Below are 24,044 nucleotides of genomic sequence, written 5' to 3' on the forward strand. Positions count from 1 at the left end.
GGGGCCCATTTTTTAGTACCCTGAAATTATAGAACAGATTTTCTACATATATTTTGAACTTGAGTGTGTGTTGAGTGTATGTCTTTCTTAAAGTCAAAGGAGTCTGCTTTTGAGTCTAACAAGTGATAAGTCTGAATTTCAGTTCTGTTCTCATGTACATTAGGATGCCATTCCTCTGCCCTGTTTTAACAAATGGCATTCCAACCTGCAGATAGGCTTGAAATTAGGCAATCTCAGAACCCTACATTAAACCCCCAATATCACATCATATCAAGAACATGTGAGTTACATTTTGAAAATGTGAGAAAGATAAAGTGCATACTGTAGAAAGGCAAAAAATGGTAGCTGATGATAATAATTATATTCCCAAATGAAAGCATTCTCTTATGTACAGGTACCTCGAAAACATATTCTTGCATCTGAGTTGGCTCATTTAAAGCCCACCAATATGACAAGACTGACTAATCTCTGCAACAAAGCCCCAAGCATCCTATTTGCATGTCTCACTCAGTCATTAGGTAGGAGCTCCTAAGACTCTGGCTAGAAGAGCCATTTCAAGTAGTCCAGTGTGCCCCAGGGGCCAAGGTAAATGTGTGTGAATAAAAAGAGGAAGTATCATTTGAGGAGATCAAAAGTGGTGGAGACATCAGCCACCCTGTGTAGAGTTTGAGTCTAAACCTTTATGGGGCAGACAGCTTCCTCTTCTCCCCGAGAGCAGCTGGTGGACACAAGCCTCCAACCTTGTAGTAGGGGACCCATGGGTTACTTACCCCTCAACACCCCCAGAACTCCTTGTCATTTGAGTAGCTGTTGGCAAATTACCTTCTGTAGGTGTTATATATCACATTACACTCCTTATTCTCTATACAGTATGAGAGTACCTGTTTCCCCCAGCTTCTCCAAAACAGAGTGCTGTCCAACTTCAAAGAAAAAAAAGTGTTTCCTATTCTGATAAGGGAAGAAAACTAAACCGTGTTAGGGCCATCTTATGGTATAGGGTCGTTTGTATTTTTCCCTATGAAAATTGATGTTCTTTTTTATTTTTCAGAGTTCTCTGTATATTAAGGAGATTATTCTTTTATGCGCTATGTTGTTTTCTAATTATTTGTTGAGGCATATGTTTCCACAAATGTAAGATAAAACGGGCTTGAAATTATGGGAAGCAACAGTAAGAAATATTAAATCTCAGTTTGAAAAAATAATAGTGGCCAGTATTTCATGAGATTTTAATACACATAAAATTATTCTTAGTGTTTTCTATTCAGACTTCGTAATATGAGGAAGATGAAACACAGAGATATTAAGTAATATACCCAAAGTGAGTATTCAAAGCCATACATTTTGACTCCCGGGCATGTTTTTAACTGCAATGCTTAGTAGTAGAGATGTGTCCAGCAAGGCAGTGAGGTCCCCACCAAGGGTAGTATTTAAGCTAGAGATGGCTTGTCGGGAATTTTATAAAGGAGACCTGGAGATCTGGGATCGGATCAGCTAGCAAGCAGCCCTGCGGTACAATAGTTAAGGGCACTGCTGGTAACTGAAGGCCAGGCATTCAAACCCCCATGGAAGAAAGATGTGGCTGTCTGCTTCTGTTAGGATTACTGCCTTGGGACCCTACCGCACAGTTCTGCTCTGTCCACAGGACCGACTCACTACAATGCATTTGGTTTTAATCAAATGACATCGTAGAGCCCTTCCAGCCCTAGTGACCTTCTGCTCCAATAAAGACCCCTAACAGAAGCACTGCCTCTGGCGCCCAAGGAGCCCATTGTTGCAAACAATGGCTTCACAGTAACAATGTGTGATGCACTGGCTAACTGTACCTGCATAGGGACGAATGGGAATGTCTTTCTTTTGTTGCTTTGAGTGTAAGTGTTGAGGAAATATTTGGGGATGAATTAATACATGATTAATGATACAGCTTATTCTAAAACCTCTTGAACATAGCTCAATCAGTACAAAGCTCAATCAGGAGTGATTATCCAGTAATTAATGAACCTCTATGATGTATGAAGTCTGAGCTAGAAACTCAGGGGTACAAAAAAGTGCAAGATATTCTTCTGGACTAAGAATAAAGTAACTAACGATAAGGACAGAAAAGCCAATGAGCGTCAAAGAAATGTTTACAGGCCTTGGAGTGGAGATGAAAGACTGCGTGGAGGCGTGAAGCAGTAGGGGAGATGTCTCAGAGAAGGCAGGACTTCACGGGCCTTAATTTGATTTGGAGAAGAGCAAAAGAACTTTTTTTTTAATTTTTTAAAATTTTATTTATTTATTTATATGCATTTTATTAGGGGCTCATACAACTCTTATCACAATCCATACATATACATATACATACATCAATTGTATAAAGCACATCCGTACATCCTTTGCCCTAATCATTTTCTTTTTTTTTTTTAATCTTTTTATTGGGGCTCATAAGGCTCTTATCACAATCTGTACATACATCAAATGAGCAAAGGACCCTTATACATTCATTGCACTCGTCACTCTCATAATTCACCTTCCACTTGGGTTCCTGGAATCAGCTCGGTTTCCCTTTTTTTCCCCCCATCCCCCTCCCTCCCCGATCCCACCCCTGGTCCCTTGATAGTTTATAAATAATTATTATATCTTATCTTACACTCCCCGGCATCTCCCCTCACCCGCCTCCCCCTTGCCAATCTCCCAGAGAGGAGGTTACACATAGATCTCCGAGATCGGTTCTCCCTTTCTACATGCCCTTCCCTCCTGGTGTCGCCACTCCCACCGCTGGTGTTGAAGGGTTCGTCTGTCCTAGATTCCCTGTGCCTCCAGATCCCCACTGCACCGCTGTACATCCTCTGGTACAACCAGGTCCGCAAGGCAAGGTAGGATTGGGGTAATGATGATTGGGAGGGGAGGAAGTGTTCAGGAACTAGAGGAAGGTTTTGAGTTTCATTGTTGTTACACTGAACCCTGTGTGGCCCATCTCCTCCTCACTACCACTCTGGAAGGGGTGTTCAGCTCTCTACAGGTGGGCATTGGGTCCCCTTCATGCACTCCCCCTCTTTCACGGTGATGTGATTCTCACCACCACCCCACCTTTGATGTTGGAGACCTGGTCTCCTCTGTCCTTCATGGTCACCTATGTTGGTGTGCTGCTTCCGTGTGGGCTCGGTTGCTTCTGGGCTAGATGGCCGCTTGTTTGCTTTCAAGCCTTTAAGTCCCCAGACGCTATATCTCTCAGTAGCCGGGCACCATCCGCCTTCTTCACCACACTTGCTTATGCACACTTTCATCTTCAGCCATTATGTGAGGAAGGTGATCACACAATGATTGTTTTTGTTCCTTTGTATCTGCTACATGGTCCATTCAACACCTTGTATTCGCAAAATAACTTTTTAATTCATGGAAAAGGTTTGAGTAAAGGCACCAAACAACAACAATCAATTCAGTGCCATTGAGTCCATTCCAACTCACAGCTACCCCGAAGGACGGGCTCGTCTGCCCCTGTGTGTTTCCCACACTGGCTCTTTTTCACCTTTTTCACGGGGAGCAGCTGGTGGTTTCAAACTGCTAACCTTCCATTTAGCCGCCCAACTGGTAACCACTGCGACCACCGCAGCTCCTTATGAGCAAAGGCACACACATAGAACATCTCGTGGTGTTTGTGAGTGATTTTAAGCAGGTGTGTGAAGCAGACTGAGAGATAAAACCATAAAGATGAAAAGAATTCTAAATAAACTTGGGACTAGGGAAGGCTACTGTGAAAGGGTTTCTTTTTTTAGGAAACCCATTATATTAACCTTTTGTGGGAAGAGGCGAGGATGGGAGCAGATGATTTAGTAAACCATCACAATATTCTGGGCAGGAGGTGATAAGGGAGATAGACACAGAATGTGGAGGAAGGGAGGGAGAGAACGTGTTGAAGGACTTATGAGAATTAGCCAAATAACTGAGTGTGTTGAGAGGTCAAGAGAGCCAGCAGAGTAAAACACAAACGGACATTTTCAGCACATTTGTTTTGCTACGATCCACGATACACACACACACACACATACACACACACACACACACACACACACACACAGAAAATATAACCAAGAACAATTCTTCTTCTCTTTGGGAATGAATAAGTACAAAATTCTATCAACATGTGATAAAATAGCAAGATAATTTAGGATAGTCTTTTATGTTTGAAAAATAAGTAAATGCGTCTCATGACATTGTGGATTTAAATTCCATGAAACAAACTGTGTATAGATTGTTGAATGGAAAACCAATTTGTTCTGTACATTTCCACCCAAATCACAATACACGGTTTTATTTTTGTTTGTTTGTTCAAAGCGGATGAAAGAAATAGTGATGAAGTTCGCTCAACTCTGTGGATCTACTAAAAAGTATTGAATTGTACATTTTAAAGGAATAAAGTTTCTGGTATGTGAGTTATGTATCAATAAAATGGAATGGTTATTTAACACAGCCAATGGGAAATCTTTATTAGGTTCTAAGGACTTTTTCTGGGGACCTCGTTAAATCCTAACAAATACTTACCTCCCCTCCCACCGACCCAAACCTGGGTGATTGTCCCCCAAAGAAGGCTCTCCGATAAACTGTGGACCAAAATGCCTCACACATCAACGCCCATCAGAATTTCTGCTCCCGTCCCATCTCGGCACTCTGCAGCTCTATGCTCCAAGGCCCTGCTGAGAACCATCGAAGAAACTTCAACAAGGGTTTGTCTGCTGGGCCAGTTTTCCCTCCAACAGACTTTTCTGCTAAAGTGAAACCCTGCGGGCTGTGCAAAGCCCCGACTCCTCATAGAAAACCCGAAAACAAAAAGTTGCTGAATCATTTTTTTATTAAACATTAATTTTGCACTCCCAGCAAGTAAATCCATTCTTCTGACTCACAAACTTTCAATAAGGCAGCAAGTAGGGAAAGAAAAAGAGTAGTTACACATAGTCTTCCACCTCCACCCCTGGCACCAGCTTCAGCTGTAGAGGCTGGCGCTAGAGACTGCAGTGGGCTTTTCCTCTCTCTGTGTCTTTCTTTCTTTCTTTCTTTCTTTCTTTCTTTCTTTCTTTCTTTCTTTCTTTCTTTCTTTCTTTCTTTCTTTTTCTCTCTCTCTCTTTCTATCTGCTACCTAATTTTCCTCACTCACTGGGGAAAATTGATGAAGACTGGGTATACCTAGATTTCTCAGCATTCATTTGTCATGTTCAATTACAGTCCACTTAATTACAGGAGGAGGGTTTCGAGATGACACAGAAGCTCCTGGAGCCTCCCTGGCATACCCATCCCTCATCGGAGCCTCTTGCTGTCTGAAGTGTCACAGCCTGCACACGCTCGCCCTGCTGATTTCTTAGCGCTGAGAAAAGCAGAGTGGGGAGTCTTCAGGGAAAAGCCCCACAACCTTGCTGCCCAGACCACTACCATCCATCACATGGGCAGCTTAAAGGCAAGGGATTCTGGGGAAGGTGAATGCAGGCCACAGATGCTGATCTTGGACATCTACATGTGTCTATTAGTTTATTGTATTTTTGACGTAAGGGTGCACGGCAAAGTAGGTCTGTAGTCAACGATTTCTGTACAAACTTGTCCGGCAGCATTGATTATATTCATCTCATTGTACTATATGACCTTTAAATATTTTGCTTTTAATATGTACTTCTTGCCCTGTCTTCCTTCCTTCCACTCTCACTCCACTTTTAGCAACAACATAAAATTGTCCTTGACTTCCCCTGTTGCCTTGGCGTCGATTCTGGTTCATCACAACCCATATGCGTCAGACAAGAACTGTACTTTAAAGGGTGTTTTTTTTAATATTGTATCTTATTTGTTATTGAAAATATACACAGCGGGGCATGCTCCCACTCAACCACGTCCATATGTCGACTTCAGTGACGTTGGCTACATCCTTCGGGCTGTGGAGCCTCATTCGGTTCATCCTCCCTTTCTGAATTGTGCCTCCTGCATTCACACAATCTCATTGCTTGCCTGGCTTCCTAGCTAACCTTCTAAGTTAGCGGTTCTCAACCTGTGGGTCGCGACCCAGATGGGGAGTTGTTGAACGACCCTTTCACAGGGGTTGCCCAATTCATAACAGGAGCAAAATGACAGCTATGAAGTACCAGTGAGAATAATGTTATGCTTGGGGGGTCCCCACCACATGAGGAACTGCATTAAAGGGTCACAGCATTAGGAAGGTTGAGAACCGCTGCTCCAAGTTGCTGCTGCTCTTAAAAAGAGCTCTCTTCTCAAGCCAGGCTCCCTTACTAATTAAGTCATGCTGCCGTTCGGTTTAAAGAAGATGTCAGGGCATATTTTTGGTTTATGTTTTAAAAATTATCTCGGGGCAATAGTTTTGGGGATTCATCTAACTTCCTGGATCCTTCGATTCTTTGAGCATTTTCTCTGTTTCCCCCCTTTTTGAGCAGGATCTTTTTATAGACTCTTCAGCTAAAGCATAGCCGGGCACCATCGAGCACTTCTGGCCTGATGGAGGCCGTTGTTCCTGGAGGGAATTAGCTACACGTTCCGTTTCCTCCTCCTATTGGGGACCCCTGCCTCTTTTGCTCCAGGTGGTTTTTAGTGGCTAATTTTTCAGATGTGGATCACCAGGCCTTTCCCCCTTGGTGCCTCTGGGTAGACTTGAGCCAGCAACCTTTGAATTAGCAGCTGCACACTTAACTTCCCCCCCCCCCCCGAGACTCCAGTGTGCTATATTCCCTGTTAGTGTTGCCTCTGATCAAACATGATTCCTGTTTCTTTCCCCTTCCCTCCCTTATCCAGGGAAGAAGGTAAGCCAAATGTTTCTCTAGGGGCATTCTTACACCTGTTCTCAGAAAACCTTTTGAAATAACCAGCCTTTCTTTTTGATAGTTTCTTTGTTCCCATTTCAGGATATTCTGAGCATTATTGAGTTATGGAAATGATTTCTTAAGCCAGAGACCCCTTACCTCAACCCTGAGAGGTCAGAGCTAACTCTGCTCACAAGGGAGAACACTCCCACAAGGGCATTCAAAACCTCTGCTCCTTTCTCTCCATTGTCTGGGCAAATTTCAACTCTCACGCTCAGGTTGAGCCATCAACACATTATGACAGAATCTGTGGCAGTTGCATTTACTAGAAAGTATTTAATGAACAACCACTCACTCGTGGAACTGTGCCAACAGCTGCTGTCTTGCACTCTGGGGACTTTACTGTCTAAGGCCTATATGAGTGTGTGTTCGCCATATTTAACTTCATCTGTCCCTAACTACCCTGATCACATGTCACTATCAACAGACTAACACAGCTGACAATGCATTGCAAAGATCTAGTGTCCTCCCTGCACAACAGATCATACTAAAACCAGCAACTAGCAGGTATTGCGTGTGTACTATATGCCACGCAAAGAGCCAAGCATTACTTAATTCTCGTAACAGCCCCATAGAAAGGGATCTTTTACTGTGTCCATGTCAACGAAGAGGCGCAGAGGTTAACTAGCCCCGTCTTGCAAGTGATGGTGCTGGAGCCAGAATACCAACTGCTGACACTGACGTCACTGTCGTCCACCCACTCGATAAGCTTGGTTTCCTGACAGTGAATTGCCGAGTGAAGAAATAAGATTTTAAGATGGATTTTTTTTTTAGAAAAAGGAAAATGAATTTGCACAGACTATCATCCCCTTGTTACTATGACCAGAAAAAATTAAATCTAACCCTCACCCTTTATGAACTTACTGAGTTATCTGGTTCACAATTAGTACCTCAGTGGATACAAAAGCCCTGATTTTATCAGTACGTGTTGTGACTTGATAGCTCATGTTCATCTTTCTCACACTTGGTTTCTAATTAGAAATAGTGACTTGTGGCTCCTTCAGCGTGTATTACAAGTACCTTCCTGAAAAAGCTGCTTGCATGTTGAAAATTAGAAAATTAATCCCATTCGAAATGTAGCCAGGTTTGCGGTGGCCTCTCCTCCCAGGGAGGCCCTGAGTCCACCGGTTGGCTCTGTGGTGGCTGTTAGGCACCATCAAGTCAGCTCTCACAGCAACCTCCGCTCAACAGACCAAAGATGTGATTGTCCTGCGCCTTCATCACAATCAGGACCCTTTGCCGCAGCCACCATGTCAATCCCTCTCCCTGACCTCCCGTCTTCCTCTTTTTTGCTCACTTTCTACTTTTCCAAGCATGATGTTCTTCTCCAGGGACTAGCCTCTCCTCCGATAATGTGTCCGAAAGACCCCCTGGTGTAAGTCAGACTGCTAGGCGGTCAGCAAACAGCCAGAGAGAATGAAGAAATCAGATGCTTCCAGGGATCTGTGGTCACACAACAGAGTAGTTCTGTCTGGTCTCGACAAGGGAAGCCCTTCGATTTAGTGGATTTGTATTTAACAGTGTCGCAGTATTGGTTCCTACCCGGGGCAGCTGGCTGTGCTCTCTGCCTCAGTGCCCACAGCTGCCATCTCTGCAGGAAGCACTGATGAGAATGAATGGGTTTTCCTGAGCCTCTGCCTCCCAGTTCCAACAAACCCCACAGGACTCTGCTCTGACAGAATTTCCTTCTAGAAGGACTTTCTGGGCTTATATACATTTATATTCATCTTCAATTTCCATTAGAACACTCGGCATCCTCGAGGGTGTTTTTTTAAATGGGGCCTGTGCACTTTCAACAGAGTTAGATGGTCTGTTGCTTTCCGGAGGGGTCGAGCACAGTGCTTTTGATAACGTGTGGTTTCCACAAATGACTGCATCCTCTTCCCCTACCTCAGTGGTTCTCCACCTTCCTAATGCCGCGACCCTTTAATACAGTTTCTCATGTGGTGGTGAGCCCCCAACCATAAAATTATTTTCGTTGCTACTTCGCAACTGCCATTTTGCTACTAGTATGAATCGGGTGACCCCTGCGAAAGGGTCATTCCACCCCCACAGGGGTCGCAGCCCACAGGTTGATGCTCTACAGTGGCATCTATGAAGGTGGCAAATTTCACGCTGAGCTCTCTGAGCACAATCAAGTGGTAGAATAAGGGATTCAAGAGTAAGCAGTTCCCAGTGACTTATTTATAGTCTCTCAAGTAGTGTAAACATAATCTAGGTCCTGCTCCTTCAGTTATTATCTTACTGTTGGGAGGCCCCTATTCTCTGAGGTATCACCTTGGGGCAATGATATCAATTCTGGTTTAGAAGAAGAGATGTCGTAAAGGCGGTTGCATCAGACTGCAAGGGACTTCTGCGCTTGTCTCCGCTCATCTCCCACCAAGGGCTGCTTCCTGGCCCCGCCCTGCCATGCACAGACCCTGGGCTGCTCTCTGGGTGTACATTGTGCTCAGAAGCACTCTGATTCCTGAGGCCTGGCTCCCTTCCAGCCGTCCATTACTGGCCAACCTACCTCTGTTAAGACTTTTCTCTCACAGGATGGATTTGAAACATCTCCAGGGAACTGTTCCTTTGTCGCTCCCAGGAGCGGCATAGAATGAGACCACTCAGTGACTGACTGATCCATTGTTCATGTAGTGTGATTCATTTTGTATTAGGGGCTTCCACACCCAGTCTTGTGTGCAAGACACGAGCCTCCTCTAATTCTAGGAGCTGCCTGGCCAGAAGGAGATAACATGGATATGTTTGCCATTTGACACATGTAACGTAATTGGCATCAACTAAGTGCCACACGAATGCGGAGGGACAGCTGTAGGAAACGGTCAGGCTCAGAGAGCGACGGCAAACAGTTCATCCTGGAGCTTCGGTGGTCTATGAATGCTTCAGAAATACATCCGGGGGTCATGGTTAGTCCTGCTGTTAGCGAGCTTGTGTGCATCTGATCTGAAGAGACCCGCAGCCCTATGGAAAGGAAGTACAATTCGAGGTCTAGTTGAAGCTTACCGATTTGAACTAACCTGCTTGCAAAACTTAGTCACTGCTGGATGAGGTGAATATCAATAGCAGTTTGGAGTTTTCCCTGTTTTCTCTCGCAGTCCTGGTATTTGTATTTACTTCTGAACGTCCAAATTATTTAATTCCCCAAATATTTACTTCGTACCTATGATGCACCAGCTCTTGTTTCAGGTATTGGGTAATATCATGCATTGAATTGTGTTGTGGCTCCACAAAATGCGTGTCACCTTGGCTAGGCCACGATTGTCTGTGTTTTGGCAGCTATGTAATGGCGCCATGTGGCAGTTAGGGGGCTGAGGTAGGAAACACCACCCTTAAGGTTGTAGCCTGATCTGATGTAAGGGGCGTGTCCCTGAGGCGTGGTCTCTATCAGCTGTTGTCTGACAAGAGGTGAAAGAGAGAAGCAAGCAAAGAGGGAGGGACCTATTACCATCAAGCAGAAATTGCTGAGAGTGGAACATGTCCTTTGGAGCCAAGCTCCCGGGACTGGTCACTTCCTAGAAGCGGGCAGCACAGCGAGAGCAAACCATCCGCGAGGGCTGGCACTCCGAGTTCAGCCTCGAAGCCTCCTGTACTGCGCAAGAATCAATTTCTGTTTGCGCTCACGGGCCTTGCACGGGCGGCAAAGAACCCATCGGTTTTGGAGTGTGATAGAAGGCGACCGAGTTGCAGGGAGTGGGCAGGGCGGGGCAGATTGCGGCTTTAGAGACGGAGATTGGGGCTGTCCTCGGGGAGCAGGGGACATTTGCACAAAGACTGAGAGAAGAACGACCCAAGCAAAGGGAACGGCCCAGGCCCAGGCACTGAGACAGGAGAGTGGTGAATCAGCCGAGAGTCTTTGGGCTGTTCCCTGTCCCGCAGACAAAAGACTGAAAAGGGAAGCAGGAAAAGGCCAGCGCCAATATGCCCTTCCTTTCTGTCGGGTCTTCCTTACTTAGCCCTTCTGTTCTTTGGTTTCCTCTTCTGTCAACTGAGACGAATAATAATGCCAAACTTCCAAGATTGCTTCCATGCGAATCACGAGCCAGTGTTAATAAAACGCTTGGAACCATGTCTGACACGTGGCGTGCACTCAGATGTTAGCTAAGGATATCATTATATTACTAGCACATTCAAGCCCTCCCCGCGGTTCTGCAGAAGACAGACCTAGCGGGAAGAATACAGCAATGATGACCTACTCAAGGGGGCTGGTCTACTCTGTCTTACAGGGTCACCCGACTCAATGGCACTCAATAAAAACATTTTAAAATTACCTTCTTATTAGTTGATTCCCTAATCTGGGATATTAGGGTTGTCTGAAGGATATATATATGTGTGTGTATATATATACACACACACGCACACACACACACACGTGTGTGTGCTTGTGTATATGTATTGTGAATGTGAGATTTACTTACTTCAAAAATGTGTAAGGCTTGGGTAAAATGACACAGCTTCCATGTAGTAAGTGTTCTCTTCTGACAATATAACAAAAACAACAGAAGGTTTTCCTTTTCTGCTCACTGTGAATGGGTTTCTTAGAATGAGGGTACAAACATGCCATGGACTCAGGCTTGGACATGTGTTTTGTCCTTAGCACCTCCAGGGGTCATTCTGAGTGGGCAGGAGAGGAATACAGAGGCAGGGTAACAAAATGAGAGGCAATGGAGTAATAGAGGAAGCCCGCCAATAAGGTGGAACTGCTGTCTGTGAGGGCCTTTGAATAAAGAATGGATGGTAGTGAATGAGCAGGAGATGGGGAATGCACAGGCTGAGCCGGAGGGACTCCTGAGGCCTCTGTCAGCCCAGTGAATGTCCAAAAGCAGCCCTCCCCACCCCCCACCTCACCCTCTCTATTATCCCATTCACAATCCCTGAATTAGTCTACATTTCAGCCACGACTTAAAGAGCCATTCATGTTTTGATGGCTTGAAAGCTGTTTTCTCTTTAATAATATGGAGTAAGAGTGAGCGCTGGTGGCATAGTGGGCTATACATTGAACTGCTAACCAGTCAGTTCAGTGGTTCAAGTCCAATAGCTGCTCCAGTGGAGAAAAATGAAACTGCTTCTGTGTATATTTAAGGTCTCAGAAACCCAAAGGGGCAGTGTTTTTATTTATTTGTTTGTTTGTTTTTAAGAGCCAGTCGCTGTGCATTTAGGTAGATGCTGAAAATCCATTTTCTCGTACTCTGAAATCTCTGTGGTGTGTGGGGGCTTGGTAGCTTGTGTGGGCTTCCGTGGTGCCAGAGAAATTCTTTGTGCTGTGAAATACCAGAGACACAAGGCAATTTAACTTTCCAGTGCTCCAAGAGAATTCTCAAGTCTGCCATGAGGTGGTGGGGGAGGTGGCAGGCAGTCATAGGTTTTGGGATGGGCAGTGGTTGGACAGGACAGAAGACTGACACTAGGTTCCTACTCACTGTGTGCTGTTGCTTTGATTCACAGGTGTGGCAAATGCTCCTGCTACCATGGATCATACCTTTTCAACAACACCAAATGATGGGGAAGGAACCTGTTACACGTCTCTTATTTCTGACGTCTGTTATTCAACTCAGGTGGATTCCACGTACTTCACTGGGATTCTCCAGAAGGAAAATGGCCACGTCAGCAGTTCAGAGAGTCCTGAAGAGTTGGGTACTCCTGGACCCTCTTTGCCAGATATGCCTGGCATGGAGCCTCCTGGCTTACTGAGTTCTGATTCCGGAATAGAGATGACTCCTGCAGAGGCTGTGGAAGTGAACCAGATCTTAGCAGACCCTCTGGACCAGATGAAAGCAGAAGCCTATAAATACATTGACATAACCAGGTCAGAAGAGGTGAAGCCTCAAGAGCAAGGTCACCCCATGCTCGAGGATAAAGACTCAGACTCTAAGAAAGAGGACAATGGGAACTCAGCAAAATCTGAAGGGGTTCTTGAACCCGAGAAACCAGCTCCTGTGGAGGGAAAGATCCTCAAGGACCATTTATTTGAAGAGTCAACCTGTGCCCCTTATATAGATGATCTCCCCGAAGGACAGCTCAGTACGCCTGCGATCACAGCCCCCATCAAGATCACACTGACTGAGATCGACCCTTCTGTTGAGACTGCTGCTCAAGAGAAGACCCCCGAGAAGCAAGACGCCTGTTTGAAACCGAGTCCCGACACAGTGCCTACTGTCACCGTCTCAGAGCCTGAAGACGACAGTCCCGGATCTGTCACTCCTCCATCTTCTGGAACAGGTACGCCCTGGCACATGGAAACCTGCATCCCTAAAACACGTATATTAACAAATAAAGATCAGCACTCAATCCTTCGCTATATGACCTGCCATCAATGTCATGTAGTTTAACCAATTTCATGAACACAGAACTTTTTTAGCCATGTACACATTTGCACAAAAGTGGAGGTCTAGAATTTTCCTTCAAGTCCAGTCCAGTTTACTTGGGAAAGTGTTTCCTTTCTTCCTTTGAGGAAGAGATCATCTGATAGCAAAACCTTAAACCCCTCCCCTGGCCCTCCTGCTCCGGCCATAGAGCTTCTGGGTGCATGCTCCCACGGGAACATGTCGTGAGGAGAGCTCCCTCCACTCCTCTCCCGGCCCCTCCTCCCAGAACAAATGGACTTTTCCCAGGAAAGCACTTATTGTTCCCGGGGCCCAGCTTTATGTGTGACAACTGGCGAGGGTGGGGCAGTCTTCAGAGGGGCTCTTGAACAGCAAGGAGGAACTGTTAGGCCAGGTTGATTGAAGAAACAAGTCCAGGGACACTCATATATGTAAGAAAGAACGTTGTATCAAGCAGGAGTTCTATGTCAGGCAAGCACCCCAGGCAGTCCAACTCAAGTGCCACACGCCTGGTACTTCAGACTCGCAGAGCCGCCAGCAGTGGTTCAGAATGCAGGAATATCACAGGTGGTGGGTGCAAAATTGTGTGGATCCCATGGGGTGGACCCATTACAGGACTCTGGCAGTAACCAGGGTCAGCCAGCACAGAAGGTGAGGGCAGAGAGAGATGGGGAGGTTCCCAAGGCCCTCGTTATAGGAGGCCACACCCACAATCAGGCTGTGGCCTGATAGGTTGAATACCACTCCTACATTTTTATGTATCTTTAAGTTGCCATGAAATTAACCACAGAAACCACAGAAACCTAAACAAAGAGTACACCCTCTTCTCCTTTTCAATTCTGCATTGTCTTTGTCATTTTTGTTTATTGCAGTTCTGAAGGTAACTTTCTTTTTTAAACTATAGGAACGTTTTTGTTGTTGTTTAAAAGGTGGGGAATCCTCTAAGCAATGATGTCTAGCTTCTCTGACTCAAGGCAAAATGTCCCCTCACACTCAGATGCACTCTCTTAAGCACAAAAGAGGCCTCCCTGTACCCAGGGGGCAGAGTGGCGATGGGAGCTTCCGCCCCCAACCCTGTCCCATCACATCGCAAGTGGGAGAAGCAGATGCAACCTCTGCCCCCCCCTCCCCCCATATCTCTAGCCATTGCATCTCTAATCCTCACATCTCCACGTTGTGATCATGGCATCTGAGTGTTAAACTGGTCTCTGTTCATCTTTCCATTTACCCCACTTAGTTACCTCATTACAATTATCATCATGCACAAATATATCTCTCCGGGTGGTTGGAACTGCTTAGGTTCTCTATATTTTTGATTATTTAACTGGACTGTAGCTTTGCTATGTCCATTTTGACACATAATGACCACTAACTTTCTGACCAATTCACAATGCTTCAACAAGAATAGGGAAACTTTTGGTCTCAATTTCTCCCAGCTTCCTCCAAACAGTTAGTTCGTTTTGTTCCCATTATGAATATGAACACCTGTTCCCATCAGGTGTTACGGGGTCCCCTTTGATTTATACTGAGTATAGATAATTTAACATAACATCCTCACTTGCCCATGATGACACGTGAAGCCTTTTTCTCCTACATCCCATAGCGGTCTGATAGCCTCCTTTCTGAGGAGTAAATGGGGCAAAATTCTGGGCTATTGAGTTAATGCTCAAACAGTTATTTTAAATTGAAGGTAATATTGCCAGGTAAAATAAAAATACTTCATGGGACATACACTAGAAAATATTTAGTGTTTAGTTGCTATTCAAACATATTTGGGCATCCCACCTTTTTACTGACTAAATCTGTAATACTAACTAGAGGTGAATATTAAAATTACCGATGGAGTTACAAACCATTGACTTATTCATGTTGACCTATCTCCTGACTCAGAACCCTTCATAAAGATCCCAGTTAGCTTTTGCTTGAGTGCTATGTATTGAGTGCCGACTGTGGGACAGAGGTGTTGGGGATCAGGCTGCCACTTGCTACCATGTGTTTTCAGTCTGGGCTTAGGAAGAGTGACAGGGTGAAAAGGTAGACATTAATCAATCATCACATAAAGATAACGCTGCTCACAGTCCCCGGCTGTACAGAATGAGTGGGCCCCAGCCCATCTCCTGAAGGGGGTTGCATCAGCCTTGCCGACATGCAGAGTGGGCCGTCCTGCAGGACCACGTGTGGCTCTCTGAGCCTACACCCTGCCAGACTGGAAATGTTACACCAGCACGAGTGTAAGCGGTCCTTACAGTTTGGGTGGTCAGACAAAGACTCAGTATGGGAAATTGAAAAGCGGTATAACAGGAGGGGAAGAAATACCCACTTTGAAATCACCAGCAGTCCCACAGGTGGAAGACTGGGCTTTCTACTCCCGGAGACAGTTGCAGTCTCTCAGATCTTTCAGTTACAGTCTCGCATAGGGGTCGCCGTGAGTCAGCATTGACTCACCACCTGTGCGTTCTGGCGAGAGTTTTCATCCACCTGCTCATTCTCCTGTCTTCCATGCTTCTGAATGTGGAACTTCCACTCATTGTATTCACTTTGGCCCAAGCCCTGCTGAGTCATGCTGGATACTCTCCCTTTCTCACTTCCCACGTGAGTCAGACGCCTGTCCGTTCATTGCCTATTGGGTTTTCTTCTTCTCACCATCCCTTCCACCTCTCCATCCATCTTTCCCTAACACCCTTTTGTTGTGTTCAGTACCGTTGAGTCAGTTCTGACTCATAGCAACCCTATGTACAGAACAAAACAGGCCAGTCTTCTACCATGCTCAAATTCTGGCTGTACAAGAAGTCTTCCTAGACAGATGTGTTTGTTCTGTTAGCAGTCCATGGTCCTTTTGAGTGTTCTTCACCAGCACCATGATTCAAATGCACCAATTCTTCTCTGGTCTTCCTTATGTAGTGCCCAACATGTGTATGAAGCGATTGACAATACTGTGGTGCATCTTAGTCCACAAAGTAACATCTTTGTTTCTCAAATCTTTAAAAAAAGGCCTTGTGCAGCAGATATGTACAGTGCAGTATGTTGTTCAATCTCTAGACTGCTGCTTCCATGAGCATTGGTTGTGGATCCAAGCAAGATGAAATCCTTGACAGCTTCCATCTTCTCTCCATTCTTCCCACTAAGGTGGAATCCAGATGGAAGACTGTAATCCTTGATCTTCATCAGCAAGTGCTTCAAGTCTTCCTCACTTTCAGCAGGCAACGTTGTTTCATCTGCATAGCCTTCCTCCAATCCTGACGCCACATTCTTCTTCAAATAATCTCTGATTATTTGCCCAGCATACATACTGAATAAGGATGGTGAGAGGATACAGACCTGATCAGTGCACACTTTTCTTGATTTTAAAACAAGTAGTATTCCCTTGTTCTGTTTGCACAACTGCCTCTTGATTCATATGGAGGTTCCGCAGGAGCACAATGAAGTGTTCTGGAATTCTTATTCCCAAGGTTATCCATAATTTGTTATGATCCACATAGTCGAATGTCTTAGCATAGTCAACAAAACACAGGTAAACATCTTGTATTCTCTGCTTTCAGCAAAGATCCTCTGACATCAACAAAGATGTCCCTTCTTCCACATCCTGTTCTGAATCTGGCCTAATTTTCTGGCAACTCTCTGTCAATGTACTGCTGCAACCATTGTTGAATGATCTTCAGCAAAATTTGACTTGCGTGTGATGTCAATGACATTGCTTTATAATTTGCACAGTGTTTGGGGTCACCTATCTTTTTCCAGTATGGATCTCTTCCAGTTAGTTGCTCAAGTAGTTGTCTCCCATATTTCCTGGCATAGACAAGTGAGTGTTTCCAGTGCTTCAGCAGCTGCTTGAAACACTTCACTTGGTATCCTGTTGATTTCTGGATCCTTGTTTTTCACTAATGCCTTTAGTGCAGCTTGGACTTCTTCCTTCTGTACCTTTGGTCTTGTTCATATGCTATCTCTGGAAATGGTTGAATGTCGACTAGTTCTTTTTGGTACAGTAACCCTAGGTATTTTTTCCATGCTTTATCCGTGCTTCCTGTATCATTTAATATTTTGTGCATAGAATATTTCAATATGGCAACTCAAAGCTTGAGGTTTTTTTCTTGAGTTCTTTCAGTTTAAGATATATAGTGAACATATTCTCCCTTTTGGTTCTAACTAGTCTTTTTACATTTTGTTATAATGTGAACGTGTTTTCTTGAGCAGTCCTCTGAAATTTTCTATTCAGCTCTTTCCCTTCATTTTCTACTAACCTTTAGGTCATCACAGCCTCTTCTTGCAATGAATCCAGCTTTTCTGACTGCACCCTCCTTCATCTCCTTTGGTTCATCCCAAGTCTTCCAGGACCCACCAGTGCTGACTCTTAAACCGTTTTCCAAGGCCTCCCGTGACTCAGCGCCTGGTTACCTTCCTATCCACATTGTTCTACAACATTCCACATTGTTCTACAACATTCCACGTTGTTCTACAACATTCCACGTTGTTCTACAACATTCCAGTTAAACGTTTGATTGTGCTTCCCTTTGAACACACTCCTTACCTTTGCTCATGTCATTTACTCTGGACTATGATGGGGCTTCAAAAAGTTCATGGAAAAATTCCATTATCTTCTAATTCCATTTTCTCATGGACATTATCTTTTAATTTCATTTTCCTATGGACTAGTATAGTTCGACTGAGGATTATGTTGGAGTGGAATGCCCTGTGGGCATTTATCAACAGCACTAAAAGAACATCATCCAGGCCACCGGCCAAAGGGTCATGTGGTTGAGAGGCCAAGGAGCAGCCTGCCTGTGGACATGACTGAGAAGAGGCTGTTCTGAACAATGAACTGTGTCCTGAACATTTCTGATTCTGAATTGCAACTTGTTACATCCCTAGTAAACCCCATCCTGGTGAATATGGGCGGGGGGGTGACCAAGTTCAAACTCAGGAGAAAGAAGATGAAGTTGCCGCCTCCTGAAAACATTTACAGCCTCAAAAACCTCTGGGAACAGTTCTAGTTCTACTCTGCTCTACAGGACCATTTAGAATCAGAATTGACTCAATGACAATTGGTTTGATTTATTTATATTTTAAGATTAAGTAAAATTCAACTTCTTTCATTATCTCTTCCAAGTTCCTCTAGAACTTTGTACTGTACATAGGCCATTTGGAGTTATTTTCTTCTTATTCTCTGGGGGAGCAAAGTTGTGAATCACCAACTTGTTGTTATTTACTGTTCTTGAGGAGATTCATGCTCACAGTGACTGCATGTGTACAGAGCAGCACTGCTTCCTAGGAGTTTCAAGGCCGTTCAGTAGCAGTTTGATTCCTGAGGTACCTCTGTTATTCCACATTCACTCAAAAGTGGAAACAACCCAATAACATTCAATTGATGAATATATAAATAAAATCAGTGTATTAATGGAATAGAATATTATTCATAATCAAAAGATAAGAATAACAGATGCATAATATAGCATTAATAAACCTTAAAAACAGTAAGTGAAGTAAATCATTCACAGGGGCCACATATGATATGATTACATTTACACGAAATATGCAGAATAGGCAAATCCCTAGAGGAAAAAGTGGCACAGTGGGTTATGAATTAAGTTGCTTAACCACAAGGTCAGCAGTTCCAAACCACCAGCCACTCTACCAGAGAAAGAGAAGGTTTTCTACTTATAACGAATTACCGTCTTGGAAACCCACAAGGGCAGCAAGTCCACTGGGTCCTATCGGGTCACTGTGAGTAGGAATGGACTCGATGGCAGTGAGTTTGAGGTTTTGCATTTGCAGGCTCTGGGGTAGGGCAGAAGAGAGGGAATTCGGTATGATAGATATGAGCAGCAAGGTTGTTTTTGGAGGGTAATAAAAATGGACTAAATTCATTGTATTGATGTGTTAGCAACTCTGAGAATATACTGGAAAGTACCAAATACACACACACATACAAGCATGCACACAAATACTCTTGAAACAAACAACTTGTATGGTAGGTGCATTGTATATCACTAGAGCTGTTACATGAAAGGAAAGAGTCTGGAAAGAGACGTGGATGCTGAACAGCACCTATAGTAGAAATACCCGATTGTGGGAAACAGAAAGATTTCTTCCAAGTTGTCTCCCCCCAATGTATCACAAACTTAGAAGTAAGTCAGGGGTTTTTCTCCCTAAGGGTTATCAGCCATCTAGAGCAAGCAGTCACCACTGTTTACCCCACAAGTAGGACCCACTCCCTTCTGATAAGGATAGTAGTTGTCTGTTTCCTTGTAGGAGACCCCAGAGAGGTCAAACCTGCCCAAGGTTGACTAAGGTTAGGCTACCATCATGAATCTAGGGTCCGCCCATCTTGTCACATGTATACTTCTGGTTCCACCCATTTCTATGTGCATACCCCTAGCTCCTCCCCTTCCTGTCACGCTTAGGCCTATCATACATCCCCTTCCTATGATGTGTATGTCTATTTTACTGCCCCTTCCTGTGATGTATGGTTACATCACAGCACAAAATGCCCCCCTGCTTTCGCTCTGGGCTCTCCCCATGTGGACCACCAAGTGAGGCTGAGGTGAACATGCTACCATGAGATGTGTCAGGCTCCATTATTTCCGTCTCTCTTCTATCTCTCATGCTCTCCATGACTTTACTATATTCTGTACTTTTATCGCCATACAATTGCGCCTACCGGACCAGTGAAGATTTGTTGGGGACCCTCCTTTCCCCTGCACCCCATCCAGGGGCCCATGTCAAGAATAAGTGCTAAGTCACTGAGATTTGGAGATCGATAGATTACAAAATCTTGTGGATTCTACCACTTCATCTGCATCCTCACCTCTCGGGACACCCAACTTCCCTGAAGACTTCCGATTCATTCTTGGGGTCTCTTCTTTTTTGCCTTCTCCCAAGTACCTGTCATGTTTTTTCTTCCTTTGGCTTCTGCCACACTTCTCTCCTCAGGTTTTTCCCTCCAGGTCCCCTACCTCACAGGCATCTTTGTGAGCACCCCTTATCTGCCATGGCTCGCCCTCCCCAGAGTTCTACCCTAGGCTCTCTTCTCACTCCACTGTCCATCTCAAGATGATTTCACTGACTTCCGACATTGATCGATGGCACAAATGACTAAGCAGCCATTGAGGTTCACCCAAAGCAATAGGTCACCTAACCACTTTTCCATCCTCACATCTCCTCTGTGACCTCAAAGCTTTGGAAAAATGACAAGTAGCTCTTGCCAAAACCAAGGTCTAGAATGTTCTAAAATAGGGCCCTGCTGTGCAGCAAGGGAAAACCAAACTCCTGCACACTGTTGTCATGGTGATCCCAGGTAGTCTCATCCAAGGCAAAGAAATCTCAGCAAGATTGCCAGTGTGGCTTACAGGCCATCTGGATACGCATCAGGCAAAAGGCAGGCAGTCATCCAGGGGTCTGGGGGTGACTCAGGTTTTGTTCTTCTCGACAGGAACTGCAGAGAGGGGCCTAGAATAGCTGTGGGCTGCCTCTCTAGGAAGGTCTGCAGCCTTGTGCATTGCGGGCATCTAGCTGCATCGCCCCCCTGGTGAAACTGGCAAGACCATCCTTTTCATTGCCTCCCAGAGTTGCACTTTCCTGATAAAGATGAAAACTACTGATTCTGATAGGAAAAGCAAAGCTCAAAATTCAAGTTGTACACAAGGATGCAAAAGGAGTATGGGGCAGGCGTAAGGGATTATTTTCAGAGGTGGTTGATACTGGGCAGCCGGAATAGAGAGCAAGCTGGCGCTGATTGTCAAAGCCACTGTTGTGAAATTGAAGCACTTTATTAGAGGAATGAATCAGAAATTGAAACAATGAATCTCTGCTGCTTCAAAGCAGAAGGAAAAAGAAAAGGGAAAAACACAGCCACATCCTGTTGCTAAGAAATTGCTGGGTCATTTATAAAAATAGCTAGATGAAGATGGATAGGGATGTAAAACACTGATTAATTGGGCCAGAAAAGTAATTAGCTTGTTGGTTCAGGTGGCCTGCCTTTCCAAACAGGCATCTTTGTGCTAATGAGATAATGTGTTTCTCAAGCAACGACAAAACATCTCCTCTAATGGAAGTTTGTTTTATTTCTTCTCTCTCTGTCCATCTGTCTGTCCGTGTGCGTGCCTCCCTGGCTGTCCTTCCCGCTGTGGGACGACAGAGCCATCTGCTGCCGAATCGCAGGGGAATGGCAGCATCTCCGAGGACGAGCTGATCACTGCCATTAAAGGAGCCAAGGGGTTATCCTATGAAACCGCCCAGAGCCCGCGGGCGATGGGCCAGGTGGCCGACAGGCCCGGCGCCAAGGCCAGGTCCGGGCTGCCGGCCATCCCTAGCAGCCCCCTGGACCATGAGGCCAGCAGCGCGGAGTCCGGGGACTCGGAGATCGAGCTGGTGTCCGAGGACCCGCTGGCCGCAGAGGACGCCCTGCCCTCGGGCTACGCGACCTTCGGCCACGTGGGCGGCCCACCCCCCTCGCCCGCCTCGCCGTCCATCCAGTACAGCATCCTCCGCGAGGAGCGCGAGGCCGAGCTGGACAGCGAGCTCATCATCGAGTCGTGCGACGCCTCCTCGGCCTCGGAGGAGAGCCCCAAGCGGGAGCAGGACTCGCCCCAGATGAAGCCCGGCATCCTGGACGCCATCCGGGAGGAGACGGGCGCCCGGGCCGAGGAGCGCCCGCCCAGCCGGCGGGGCCAGGCCGAGGCCAACCCCTTCCTCCAGTATCCCTCGGCTACCCCTGAGACCCCGGGCCCTGAGCTGCTGTCCGGAGACCGAGGCGCGGCGCCCGAGGGGCCCCTGTCGCAGCGGAGCCCTGCGGACGCGTCCAGTCCCATACCAGGCCCCGCGGCCACCAAGGACTGCGGGCCGAGCGGGGCAGCGCCCCCGCTGCCGTTCTTCAGTAAGCAGAAAGGTAAAGTCGGGGTCCCCCGGGGAAGCCCAGTGGTCTCTGTGTGTGTCGGCCCTCTGGGTGCAGAGTGGCGCTCTTAGGTCCCAAGTCACCACTGGGCCGTCCAGTCCAACAGTTGACCAGAGAACAGTTTAAGGAGATGGGCAGGAGGTGTGACACCACCTATTTGCAGCTGGACACTCTGGCAGAACCTCGCGGGTCCTAGCGGTGCACCGGGCAGGCTGCCCTCAAGCACTTCATCTCAGGGATGGCGTGAGTGCCTGCTGTTGGTGCGAGGGCTTGGCTTCCGCGCTCGGAAAGGGATGGTTTCCCGTTCTCACCCATGCTCGTGGCCAGTTTCAGTCCCCTTCAGTACGAGGGATGGGCTGCAAACTCACATGACTCAGCATGTTCAAATTTGTCAGCCAAGCGGGTATCTGAAATGGGTCCGACAGCCGTTTCTCAAGGAGCCAGAGACCTGGACCCTGTAAGGCCGTGGTCCTCCACCTTCCCACTGCCGCCACCCTTTCAGACAGTGCCTCCTGTGGTGGTGACCCCCAGCCATAACATTTTTGTTACTGCTGTCATTTTGCTATTGCTATGGATCGGGTTAACCCCCTGTGAAAAGGTCGTTTGACCCCCACAGGGGTCTCGACTCACAGGGTGAAAACCACTGTGTAAGGGTAGGGTTGTTGTGGCCCAGCCAGCCAGGGAAGACCTAGACCAAACGTGGTTCCAGTGTTCCCAGTGTCCCCGAAGAAAACCTAAGGTGACCCGCTAATCTTTAAAGTCGCTTCTAACTAGAATGATTTAATTGGGCCGCTCTGGGCCCTCCCTGTGAGAATCCTGGAGCTGAGCTTCCAGTGCAGAAAGTGGACAGCCTTTTCTCTTCTGGGCTCTGTGTGATGGGTTGTAGGATTCCGAAAAGGCAATAGGGCCCCGGACAAACAAAGCTGTCCTCATGCTTCTGTTGGCAGTGGGCTCCCAAGGGTGAGGGCTGAGTGGCCTGCAGGCCACCCAGGTAGAACGGTCACCTAGACCCTAAACACTCCACTGGATTCAATTCCCCTGAGCTGCGGTCTATTAATTCTTTCAGAAGAAATTATTACCACATCCCCTTTCACCCATCCCCCTTGCTTACTGCTCTTCTAGAGATATTGTGCCTTTAGGGGGGAAATGATTCCAAGGGCACACCTCCTCCTTCCTGTGTACCTGCTAATGGCAAGCATGTCAGTAGCAATTAGAGTGGTGCTCGATATAAAAATAGCGGACAAGCTCTTTTCTCAATAGAGATAGAAACCTAGCTTCTGAATTCTTTAAAGTGAACGCATTGAAGTGAGAGAACCTGAAGAAAAGTATTGAAAAACTAACCGTGCTGCATGGTTGCTGGTGGCTTGACAAGTAGCTTTTCTGTGTGTGGGGGGGGGGCACACTGACTCTTTGATTTCCCATGGGTTTAGAATGTTGGGCTACTAACTGCAAGGTCAGCTGTTTGAAACTACCAGCCAGCTTCGAGGAAGAGAGAGGCTTTCTACTCCTGTAAAGTGTTAGCGTCTTGGAAACTCACAAGGGCAGTTCCGCCCTGTCCTCTAGGGTCACTATACTTCAGAATTGACTTGATGGCAGTAAGTTTGTTTGTTTTGGGTGTGTGACAGGTAGGATCGCTGATACCTATTTAATATTGGGAATGTGTGTTTGTTTGGTGACTATTAAAATGAATTTGGATTCTTCTGTCTCCACACTGAATGGACCTTTCAGATAGCTGGGAGCCAAGAGCGACATCCCTCGTGAACAATCTGCTGTCCCCTGCTAGTCCTGAAGAAACCCAGCTTTAGTCATGCTCGTCGTGTGTCCCTATCGCTTACTGCCACGGGCACGGGTCTCTACTTCTGACAGTGTGCGACTGGATGTCTGAGGAAGAGCTAAAGAACACAAGCTGCCACTCAGCAAGCACGCGGCCGCTTCTAAACGCCCTGGGCGGTCAATTCTGGCATCACTTGAACACCCCTCCCTCCATGCAAGTGGCCCCACGTGACGCGA

At 46.2% G+C, this 24,044-nt stretch overlaps 1 protein-coding gene across 4 annotated transcripts in view; it reads left to right on the top strand.

Moving 5' to 3' along the window:
* RTN1 (reticulon 1) overlaps positions 1-24,044 on the top strand; it is a 412,417-nt gene that overhangs the window by 291,718 nt on the left and 96,655 nt on the right. For all 4 annotated transcript variants that reach the window (XM_075531835.1, XM_075531836.1, XM_075531834.1 and 1 more), the window contains 2 exons: positions 12,270-13,043; positions 21,279-22,028. In XM_075531835.1, coding sequence (XP_075387950.1) covers positions 12,293-13,043; positions 21,279-22,028 — 1,501 coding nt within the window. In that variant the 5' untranslated portion in view covers positions 12,270-12,292. The remainder of the gene's footprint in view (positions 1-12,269; positions 13,044-21,278; positions 22,029-24,044) is intronic.

This window comes from Tenrec ecaudatus, chromosome 14 (genome assembly GCF_050624435.1).
Source record: "Tenrec ecaudatus isolate mTenEca1 chromosome 14, mTenEca1.hap1, whole genome shotgun sequence".
NCBI lineage: Eukaryota > Metazoa > Chordata > Mammalia > Afrosoricida > Tenrecidae > Tenrec > Tenrec ecaudatus.